General features: G+C 35.7%; 1 protein-coding gene across 1 annotated transcript; it reads left to right on the top strand.

Moving 5' to 3' along the window:
* Window positions 1–9,653: 9,653 nt before the first annotated feature.
* On the top strand, window positions 9,654–11,730 carry LOC114180341 (cytochrome P450 82A3-like). Its single transcript, XM_028066637.1, has 3 exons — window positions 9,654–10,338; window positions 10,522–10,841; window positions 10,972–11,730. The coding sequence occupies exons 1-3, from the start codon at window positions 9,705–9,707 to the stop codon at window positions 11,599–11,601; spliced, it is 1,584 nt and encodes a 527-aa protein (XP_027922438.1). The 5' UTR covers window positions 9,654–9,704; the 3' UTR covers window positions 11,602–11,730.
* The last annotated feature ends 762 nt before the right edge of the window (window positions 11,731–12,492 follow it).

The raw sequence follows: 12,492 nt of genomic DNA, 5'->3' as shown, positions 1-12,492 counted from the left end.
TAACCATCAAGGAATTTCACACCTTATGAAATTTCAATTTTCTTTAATTTTCTTTATTGAGTTTCAAATTCAGTTATTTTAGTTACTAATAATTAGTACTTCCATAATTTATGTATAATACATAATCGACATGTCCTATGCTACGAATGACACACCTCTTTTTCAGAATTTAAGTACGTCCTGAAATCTTGACAAAAATCACTTTACCAAATTTCAGTACACTGTTTGTAACGTCCCATTTAATTAATAAGCGTAATTAAAGAAACGCTACACATAAATAGTATAACAACGCAGTCCTGGGGTCCTTAACGCCACCCTTACAAAACTAGGCACACCACGATGCCAACAGAAAACAGTTGAAAAGTCTAACTGATGAAGTAGAGTAATAAGTAGAAAACAATACATGGGCCATAACCCTAAAGAAAAGCCCATCGAGAAATAAGGTCCAGTCTACGCGGACTATGCAGCGAAACTATCACCTTCCTGTTGCCCATGGGTGTTCCTCGCATTTGCTCACACCAATAAGTTGATAATCATCACAAAAGAGAGTACCACATAGCAGAACATACAACAACGAAAGTAGGGTAAGCTAGAGCACAAAAGAAGAAATGTTGGGTATTGGTGTATCACTATGGCAACAAGGGGAGGCAGTCTGAGCATGGCATAGCAGCTATGGCTAAATGGCAACTTTCCACACATAAGCAAAGGGAGGAAAATTTTTTTGAACATATAGTTCATATCCAGAGCAAGAAGAAAAAAAAAAAGGCGAACAGAAGCAACGAGAAGAGGAATTTCAGAGAGAAGAAGAGAATAAGGAACGAGGAGCTTCAAGAGGTAAGGTTTATGCATTGAGTTCTTGCGCGAAAAGGTTTATGCATTGAGTTCTTGCGCGAAAATGACATGGTGCGTTTTGTTCTCAAATGTATTATCTGGCTATTTATTTCTTTCATTCCTGATTCAACCTCGTTATGCATTGTTTGTTTGTTACTAAAACACGTTTAAACAACGCCTCATCCCACTTCCCCTTCATGGTCTCATGATCACCATAACCCCAAACCAGTTCACTGTGATAAACTCAAATAATTTAAAGCTCAACGCACGCCAACATTTCCAGCATTTCCATTCGCAAAATCACTCGTTCTCGTCGTTTTCCATAACCAATCTGTGAGCATTCCCACCAGAGCCTATTTTCACCATTTTCTCCATCCCCATCAACGATCTATCACCTAACCTTTCACCATACTCACTGCCACCAACACGCACTCTACCACCATCAGTTAACTTTTCGTTCTTCATCTTCTTCCTTCACCTGTACAAAAATCAGAGAGAACAAAAATCCAAAACCAGAACCCACATGCTTAGAACAACGTATTCGCATCCTCTCGATCATCTTCTTCACGCCATAACCCAAACCCAACTTTTCACCACGAACCAACCAATCTCACACAGTACGCCAAACACTCGCGTCCCAAATCAGAAACGGAAAACTAAGAGAAGAGGCCGGCGATTCGAAGCTCTGAACGGGAGTGTGGTCGGGTGACGGTGGCGTGGTGGCGCGGTGAAGCAGGCAGAGGCAATCGGTGACGGTGGCGGGGTAGCGCGGTGAAGCAGGCGGAGGCGATCTGGGTTGCGAAGGCCAGGGGTTGGGCTTCCATGGTGCTCGCTCGTCCCCAATCGCGATGGCCCCGGTACGGAACGGAGGTGACGGTGGCGGCGTTGGTTGGCCGACAGAGATGCGAAAGATGCGGAAGCTAACTGGTTCGATGTGTGCGTGTGATCGAAGCGGCCGAGCGTGTGATCGAAGCGGCCGAGCCGCCGAGGAGGGGGTTGACGTCTCCGGCGTCGATGAGTGTCGCCGGCGAACAAGCTGCGCGGTGGCGTGGTGGCAGGATGAGCAGACGCGCGTCCCAGGGGCTGGAGTCGCGTTGATGGCGTCGGAGAAGAAGGAGGAGACGCAGATATAGCAGTGTTTTCGCGCGAGAAGTGGGGTGAAAGGTGATGGCGTCGCCGATGAAGCCTCCGGTGGAGGTCGCGGTGACGGGACGTGCGGTGCCGGCACTGACGGCGTGGTGTGCGATGATGGGAAGAAGAGATGCATGAACGCAGAGAAGACTAGGTTAATTAGGTTTTAATGTCTCTTAGGAAAATTGGATCAGCCCCCTTTTCTCCGCGCACCCCTTCTTTCGGCCTCCACACCCCTCCACTACCACATGCACCACTGTTTTTTATCTCATACACCTCCATGTTTATCATTTCTTTTCTTCGCGCACCTCCGTTTATGACAACCCTGCACCCCTGCCTTGTTTTTTGTTTGTTGGGCTTTTGCTGCATTTTTACTTCCTCGCGCACCTCCACAATTACTAATCCCGCACCCCTTCATACACTTTGTATTCCTATTTTGAATTTGTTTTATATTTTACTTGCCGCACCACCACCTTTAATAAACACACCCCATTTACTTCATATACCTCCCACTAATCACTCACACACCCCCATATTTTGTTTCCCACTTTCATCCTTCTTAATTAAATTATTTCTTTTTATGTATTTATTTATTTATTTATTTTGTTTTTATTATTATTTCTTTATTTTCATTCATTTATTTATTTATTTTTATTATTTATTTATTATTTATTTATTATTTTATTATTTTATTGTATTTTTTGTATTTTTTATTTTTATTATTCCTAGAAAACCAAATATTTGAAAATTATTAAAAATTACAAAAAATAAAAATCTAAAAAATGAAAAATGTTCTCTTTCACTTTTCTTGTGTCTTTCCGGTCATTTGCACCGTGTGACACTCGTTTTCAAAAAATATCAAAATAATTCTCTTTTAATTTTTGTTGTGTCTATCCGGCCGCTCGCGCCGTGTGGCACTTTCTTCCAAATAATTTAAAAAATACTAAAAATAATTTTCTTTCCTTTTCAGTGTTTGTACGACCGCTCGCGTTGTGTGACACATATTTTCAAGTAATTCAAAAATACAAAATTCTCAAAATAACAAAATATCAACATTTTCCAACAAATATATTTTAACGAACTACGTAACCCTGATTTCTCATTTTGAATGAGAATACGTAGGACCAAGGTCAATCCTTGTCGGGCCCAAAAAAAATTAAAAAAAATATTTCTGTTTCTTTTTAGCATTTTTTGTCTTATTATTTTTAGGGAAAATTAACATTTTAAAAATCACATCGACTTTGCATTTTTAATTAAAGGTACCGCCCTTGGGCGGGCACTGTAGGGTGCTAACACCTTCCCTACGCGTAATCGATTCCCAGATCCAAAATCTAGTTTTCCGCAGACTTGTCTTATTTTGATGGTTTTCCATAGTTTTCTAGAATAACTATGGTGGCGACTCCAAATTTCTTTTCAAACCCGTTTTCTTTTTTGGTTCATCGTCCCGTCGCGATCTCGATTGCGACACACATATCAACTAAGCATGTTATGACTTTCCAAACAATATACTAAGACACGACTCGACTCATCCGAATATATATAACCTGGTCGAATTCAGCGGATGCTTGCACTTGTGGTGGATACCTCTGCTCACCCCGAGCTGCTCACCCCTAGGGATGGCAACGGGGCGGGGCGGGGACGGGTTTCACTATCCCATACCCATCCCCACAAAAAAAATTCATCCCCATCCCCATACCCAAACCCAACGGGTATCAAACTTTTGTCTCATCCCCATCCCCACCGAGTAACGGGTATAATCTCGTACCCATACCCGTACCCGTGTTCTAACAACTTTAATATTAATTTTTATAAGAGAAAAAAATTACGGTAAAGAAAACATAATATTATCAAATATTCAATATTAGGAGGATGATTGTTTCTTCCATATTTTAAATGTTTGTTTAGTTCAATTTTTTAAATTCTAATGAATCTCTTTTTTATACACTAATAAAAGTTATAATACATCATTTGATCAAAATGACACAAAGAACAAATAATAAACACAATAATAAAATTTTGACAGATTTTGTATTTTTTAAACTTCAATATATGTTGGATAGTGACAAAAAATATTCATAGCAATTACATTAAATTTTTATATTGTAGTAAATAAAAGTTATTTATACAATTAAAGTGAAAAAATTACAATATGATTAATAATGAGTTATAAAATAAAAAAAATTAGATAGAATATATCAAAATATTATTCTATATGATGAAAATAAACAATAAATAAAAATATTAAAAAACTAACAAATGTGTGTTTTAGAAATAATTTGAGAGACTATCGAAAGAAATCGCACAAAGGAAATCAAATGTATAATTAAGGTATGATAAGATGAAAAATATCTTAGAGAACAAATTATTAAATTATGTTTGAAGTGGTTAAAATTAAATAAAAATATTATTAGTGCCCAAAAAATTTGTCACTAAATTACAAATAAATTAGTAATTAAATTGGTCACTAAATCAAGTACCGATTCAATCATTGAATCGGTCACTAATTTAATCACTGATTCAGACAATAAATCAATTACTACAACCAATGACGAAAAATAGTGATTGATATGGGTTAATGACTAAATCAGTCAATATTTCATATTTTTCTTGTAGTGAATTATCATATATTATTCCTAAATATCATTATATATATATATATATATATATATATATATATATATAATTTTAACCATTTCAAACATAATTTAAAGTAAAAAAATTACAGTATGATTAATAATGAGTTATAAAATAAAAAATAATTAGATAGAATATATCGAAATATTATTCTACATGATGAAAATAAACGATAAATAAAAATATTAAAAAAACTAACAAATATGTGTTTTAGAAATAATTTGAGAGACTATCGAAAGAAATCACACAAAGGAAATTAAACATATAATTAAGGTATGATAAGATGAAAAATACCTTAGAGAACAAATTATTAAATTATGTTTGAAGTGGTTAAAATTAAATAGAAATATCATTAGTGCCCAAAAAATTTGTCACTAAAATACAAATAAATTAGTAATTAAATTGGTCACTAAATCAAGTACCGATTCAATAACTAATTTAATCACTTATTTAGTCAATAAATCAACTACTACCACCAATGACGGAAAATAGTGATTCATATGGGTTATTGACTAAATCGGTCACTATTTTATGTTTTTCTTGTAGTGAATTATCATATATTATTCCCAAATATCATTATATATATAATTTTAACCACTTCAAACATAATTTAAAGTGAAAAAATTATAGTATGATTAATAATGAGTTATAAAATAAAAAATAATTAGATAGAATATATCAAAATATTATTCTACATGATGAAAATAAAAAATAAATAAAAATATTAAAAAACTAACAAATGTGTGTTTTAGAAATAATTTGAGAGACTATCGAAAGAAATCGCACAAAGAAAATTAAATGTATAATTAAGGTATGATCAGATGAAAAATACCTTAGAGAACTAGGAAAACTTTTCAAATATCAACATATATACTCAATAGTTGAAAAATAACAAAAATTATTTTAATGAAATAAAAGAGTTCTTCAAATTAAACAAAAATTAATAATAATAAGTAAATATTTTTTTTTATATTACCTTAAATTGAGAGCATAAACATTCTCATGTGAAAGGAAAATATATAATAAATAAAAATATTAAAAAATAATTGAAATATTCAAATGTGAGGCATAAAAAATTTTTAATTAACATAAATCATTTTAACATAATTACATAAAAGTTATGATAAGATAAAAAATATATTGGAGATGCGAATGAGTTTCATGGCAAACCAAATAATTAAAAGAAATAAAAAATAGAAAGTATATATATATATATATATACTTAATTAATTATGAATATTTTAATAATTTAAATGGAGATGGAGATATGGCGGGGATATGTACATCCTCATACCCATCCCCATACCCAATTGAAAAAGTCGAGTATTCCCCATACCCATACCCATACCCAGTCAATGCGGGGATTCCCCATCAAAACGGGGACGGGTTCGGGCAATACCCACGGGGACGGGTTTATTTGCCATCTCTACTCACCCCCGAGTTATGTGTTACAAGTGTTACAATGAATCAATTTCTCTCACCACAAGGTTAACCCTTAATGAATTTCAGGTCTCCTGCTACTCTTACCACAAGAGTCAGTCCGCTCTAGGTGAGACTAACTGACTCCTTAGAGTGTCAGGATGCAACCTTACCTAGTTATACAGATGGGGCACCACCATAGACACCCACTAACAAGGGCCATGAAATTACGTCCTGACCACTGAAGCGCAACCCTGAAAGTCCCACCTAGAGACTCCAAGGAATTATGCACTGACACGGACTAAACATACTCAACCAATCAAGAAATATTCATCATACAGATTATACATGCATATTGCATACTAGTTCCTCATAATCCATCCCTTTCATTTTTCCAGTAAATCCATACCAGCTCATCATTCTCAACCAACATAGTGAATTTCCATCTCATGTTGATGCCGTGTCAATTTAATACCAACCACCTCATTCATTTCACATGCGAAGGTTCACGCCCAAAACCATTATTTACAATTCATGAATCACATCACTCATGCATATTTATTTGTCTCATGTATTTAACACAATAATCAACATCCAAGCAAGCATAAACCATTTCAGAATTTCAGAAACAACCACACAATCACACTGTCTCGCCCAGCTCCTCGCTCAAGCTGAAGGGTCTCGCTCAAGCGAGCCCCCTTCGCCTAGGCGAGGGCTTGAAAAAGGACGCAGGAGCTCGCACAGGATCTCGCTTAGGCGAGACCCCTCTCGCTTGGGCGAGACGTTCGCTCGCTCAAAAATTGAGCGGGTCGCCTGAGCGACCTGTCACGTAAAAAGGGTCCAGCGAGTCCCTGTCCATCTCGCCTAGGCGAGACTGGCTCGCTTGGGCGAGGTTATCAGGTCTAGCTACTGTTTTTCTGCAACAGTCACCCACACTAGTCCAAAACAACAGATTCATGCGTTCATAGCTAACATAACATCTCACCAACCACGAAATCTCGAAATAACAGCTAAGCAACATGGAAAAACGGAATATGTGAGTAAGCCATAGCTTCCCTACCTGGACAATGCTAGCTGGAAACCTCGACACCCAAACTGTGGTGCACAAACAGTTTTTAGGAACAAACTCAGAGCTAGAAACAATGAGTAAAAGTGGGTCATTACGAAACCCTGACAACAACCACGAAAACAGACCAGAGAGGGAAAAACTATGAGTTGAAGAGCACTTACGTGAGCTAAGGATGGGGCCAAGCTGAACGCAAACTGAAAGTACTGTGGAACCCTAACAGAGATGACGGTTGCGGCTCTAAGCACCAAGAAAGCAGAAATCTGAAAGTGTGGAATGAGTCAATTAGGTTAGACTTGGGTGGTTTTATCTTTTGAACCAGCCCTTAAGCCCAATAGCTTAAGGACAACCCTTAAAACTTTAGGGCAGAAAAGTGGACTTTACACGGTCTGTGATCGTTTTATTTCATATAGTCAAAATAAAAGGCTTTAGGTTAAGAAAGATATATGAAGCTTTTTAACTTTACATGCTGCAGCAGAATATCAATAAACATATTTTAGAGTGGGTTCCACAAGTAAGCGAAATCAACAAAGATATAATGATATAAAATAAATCATAGAAAGAAATTAAAACCATTATTGAAATATCCATTTTGTGTTTAAATCAGAATGTTTGCTTCTGTACACACGACAATGCTATATTAATCTTTGCTGCATAATTGAGTCATCGAAGGTTCAGCTATTTTACGAGGATAGGGTCAGTATTTTGATGTAATGCACTAAGTGTCGCAGAATAGCTTCAAATTTAATTGAGACTTATGAATATTTTCCATGAGACTTGTGAAGATTTTCCACGGAAATTAATGATATTAGCATAAGTATTGATGGTTGATGATTAAATTTTGTTGAAAAATTTTATTAGTTATTTGTAGTGAAAATTTTCCTTTCAAAATTTTCATTTACAAAATTAAAACTTAAAACCTGATACAAAAACTAAAATACCCTCTGTTTAGAAACCTCATTCCCATGGGTAAATTCTCCCAGTTTAACTTGTGTTTTTGGATTTTTTGTTCCATCCTTGTCCTTCTTTTTTGTCTCTCTCCATGCATTTTATTCTCAGCCGACTTAACTATTTTCGTATATCTGACCTTAAAATAAGCAAAGAACAACTCTTTCTCTTTCTCTATTTGTCTGTTTTGAATTGTTCAGTTGTGCTAGACGTCTTATCCTTGAGTGTGGCACAGTTTTGCTGAACAAATACCAAAAGTGACATTCTTATTACAGTATTAGTGCAAGTGTTATGGATTATTATTTTTTATATTTGATATTTTTAGAGGTAATCCACTACTAAATTGACTCAAGCTCGGGTGATCATCAATTTTTTTATCAATTTTTAAAGATTCAATCCAAATCCATTTTAAATCTAAATAATTGGATTAAATTTTATATGCAAATTCATTTTTGCTGTAGAACTAGTTTAGATTTTTTAAAAATTGAGATCCAAAATATTTGAATCAAGTTCAAAATCCAAAATCAATATTATATAAAAGAAATTTAAATTAAATTATTTTAATGCCGTCAGGACCGACTTTGTCAAAATTGGTCGAATTTCAGCTCGGGTTGACTTGACCAAATTATAGTAGGGAACGATTCGACCCAATTTCGATTAGACTGACTAGGCCAAATTTCGATCAACGTCAACTTGGCTGAATTCAGCCGAATTTTTGGTTAGGGCCAACTTAATCAAATTCAGTTGAATTTCAATCGGGGCAGACTCGATTGAATACCGTTGGATTTCGTCAAGGATCGACTAGACCAAATTTTTGCACGTACCGACTTCGCCAGGGCCGACTTGGCCGAATTTTGATCGGAGTCGACTTGGACGAATTCGGTCGACTTTTGATTGTAGCGGACTAAGCTGAATTCGGCTGAGTTTCAATTGGTGCCGACTCGATCGAGTTTCAGTCGAAGTCGCCTTGGCCGAATTTTGCCAAATTTCAACTTGAGCCGCCTCGGCGAATTTGGTTAGAGCCTTCTCTATCAAATTTCGGTCAGGACTGACTTGACCAAATTTGGCTAAATTTCGACCGAAACTGACTCAATCGAATACAGTTGAATTTCAATCGGGCTGATTCAATCCAATTCGATTGGGACAAACTCGACCGAATTTGACCTTGAGCCCGGTCCGGCTTGACTCGACCTTCGTTCCGTGCTGACCTATTTCGATCTTGTGTCCAAACTGACTTGTCTTGACCTTCGGTCTGTATGCTAGTCAATCTCGATCTTCAGCCCAACCCAACTAAAACTTTGGATTGTATATTTTGTATTTTCCATATTTGTGAATTTGGATTCAAATAATGAATATTCAATAAAAAAATTTATAAAATATAGATCACATTAAAATTCAAATTTAATAAAATGGATTGAAAGTTTAATAAAATTTATTTTAAATTGATCGGATTACGACAAAAGTGTATCGATCAAGAAATTTGATTTTTTGCCATCCCTCACTCAAACTTAAAATAAGAAAAACAAAATAATGAATCTTAAAAAGTAACATACGAAAATTTAGTATATTTAAACAAATAAAAGCAACAACATTCTCATTATTTCACACTCTACACATATAACATTCCTCCCTCTCCCTAGCAACCTCTTCACACACCAAACTTCAACTAACCAAAATGGATTTGTTCCTTGCGAATACCCTAAACACCACTGTACTTGCACTCTTTTCTCTAACATTACTCTTAGCTTTCTCTCTGTTTCTCTTTCGTCCCTCCAAAGCTGGTCGTAATAATCTGCGAGAACCTCCAATGGCCTCACGTGCATGGCCCATACTCGGCCACCTCATGCTTCTCGGGGGCTCACCAACACCCCACAAGACGTTGGCAGCCATGGCTGACAAGTATGGACCCCTCTTCACCATCAAGCTCGGTTCCAAACGCGCTTTGGTTCTCAGCAACTGGAAAATGGCGAAGGAATGTTACACCACAAACGACGTCGTCGTATCCTCTCGCTCCAAGCTCGTGGCCATCGAACACGTTGCTTACAACCAAGCAAGTTTCGGGTTCGCACCCTATGGTCCTTACTGGCGTGAGATACGGAAGATTGTGACCGTGTTCCTCTCCGACCGCAAAACGGAGCTTCTAAGCCGCGTTAGGGTTTCTGAGATTCGAAGTTCTGTTAAAGAGCTCTTTCATGTTTGGTCGGAGAAGAAGGGGAGTGATGAGTGCGTGGTGGTGGAGATGAAGCAGTGGTTCACTGAGTTGGTGTTCAATATAGTTTTCCAAACCATGGCTGGGAAGCGATTATTCGGTAAAATTCACACAAATTCAAGTTTTCAGTTTAATCTTTCTGTCCCAAAACAAGAATTAGAAGCACTTGTCTCTCAAAAAGCTTATAAGACAAGGCATAATAAAAAGATTGTTGTTACCATTTTTCTTGTTTGAATTTAAAGATATATGATATCGTTGAAGAGGGGTTTGTTTTTGGCAATAGGTAAAAGCGCAGTGGTTAGTGAGAAAGAAGCAGAGAAGTGTGTGAAGGCTTTGAGGGAGTTCATGCACATGTTGGGAGTGTGCACAGTGGCTGATGCTGTTCCTGTTCTGAGATGGATGAATTTGGGAGTGAAAGCCATGAAAGAAACTGCCAAAGAATTGGATGTGATCTTAGATGAGTGGTTGGTGGAGCACAGCAAGAAGAGGGAAAAGGGTGTTGAAAGTGACGACCAAGACTTCATGGACATGATGCTTTCAGTGCTCGAAGGTGCCACCATCGATGGCTTCGATGCTCCTACTATAAACAAAGCCACAACTTTGGTATGTGTGTTGAATATAACAATTGTGCATGCACTTTTTATATAGCTAAAATTTGTCCTCTTCTTGCATCTCAAAAACACACACACATATATGCCACATAACATTCTTCTTAACTAGAGAACTTCTGCAGGCACTGATCTTGGGTGCCACTGATACAAGCACAGTTACTCTTACATGGGTGATATGTTTCTTGTTGAAAAATCCTCTTATATTAGAAAAGGTAAAAGAAGAGATCAACACTCACATTGGAGAAGAGAGATTCATAAATGAGTCAGATATGAACAAGTTAGTGTACCTTCAAGCAGTGGTGAAAGAGACACTGAGGTTGTATCCACCAGGTCCTCTTTCAGCACCTCGTGAATTCACACAAGATTGCATGTTAGGTGGCTATCACATAAAAAAGGGAACTCGATTAATCACAAACCTGTGGAAGATCCAAACTGACCCTACTATTTGGTTGGATCCGTTGAAGTTCAAACCTGAAAGGTTTCTCACTACTCACAGAGATGTTGATGTTAAGGGTCAGAATTTTGAGTTGTTACCGTTTGGAAGTGGCAGAAGAATATGTCCAGGAATATCCTTTGGCCTTAACATGATTCATCTAACTCTGGCTAATTTTTTACACTCTTTTGAAATATTTAATAAACCCAATGAAGGTATTGATATGAGTGAAGCCCTTGGAATGACCAACGAGAAAGCTACTCCTCTTGAGATTCTTGTTAAACCACGTTTGTCTTCAGAGTATTATGAATCCATGTGATGTGGTAGAAGTTGTGTCATCTGTTCCAATAAATCAGTTGAAACTGCAATTTGTAATCTTAAATTTGTAATGTAACACACTGTTAAAGATTGCCATTGGAATTTCTATATCAGCGGAAGTGAGTGAAGAATAGAGATTTTCTGTTGTGTATATGGTTTTGTATTGATTAGATATTTTTGTCTTATTTTTTATCGTATTTTCTCAGTGATAAGAATTAAATTCATAATCTTTCTTTTTTCGCCATTAAAAAACTCTTATTTTCAGTTATTCTTTTTTAATTTTTTCTAAAAGAATACTTATAAAAATTTTTATAAAATAAAATTTGTAAAAAAATTGCTGTCAATTATTTTACAAAATATTTTATATAAAATACTTTTCGTAACAAAGTTTATAAAAAATATTTGCAAACTTTATAATTTTATAAAAAATAATTATCAAAATTACATGTCAATTAAAATACTTAAAAAAATAATAAAAAGAAGTCTTTTCTTACGATTTTTTTTAACAAGAAAACTTTTATGTAATATAAAAACTTTTATGTAATATGAAAACTTTTGTAATATGAGAAATTTTAGAAATGTTTCATTTTCTATTTTTTCTTTCAAATCCATCGATATAAGTTTCAAATGTTAACGTAGAGAGTTGAACATATTTATGCTAACTTGTATGAATCATATTTTCATTTTAATTTATGCTTGTCCAAAACCGGTGATGCTTGCCAATTTTGACTATTTCATTATTTTTTCTACATATTTCCCAATTACAATTCAGTACTAGATAATATAAAAGAAAATCAAATTAACTTATTAGTATAATTAACTTGCAACATTATTTCCTTTGTTAATTTGTGGGCACAATTTAATTACATCAATATCATATCTTGAACTATTT

The sequence above is a fragment of the Vigna unguiculata genome, chromosome 4 (assembly GCF_004118075.2).
Source record: "Vigna unguiculata cultivar IT97K-499-35 chromosome 4, ASM411807v1, whole genome shotgun sequence".
Lineage (NCBI taxonomy): Eukaryota > Viridiplantae > Streptophyta > Magnoliopsida > Fabales > Fabaceae > Vigna > Vigna unguiculata.
Note: the sequence above shows the minus strand (reverse complement) of the source record. Positions and strands in the feature narration are given on the sequence as shown.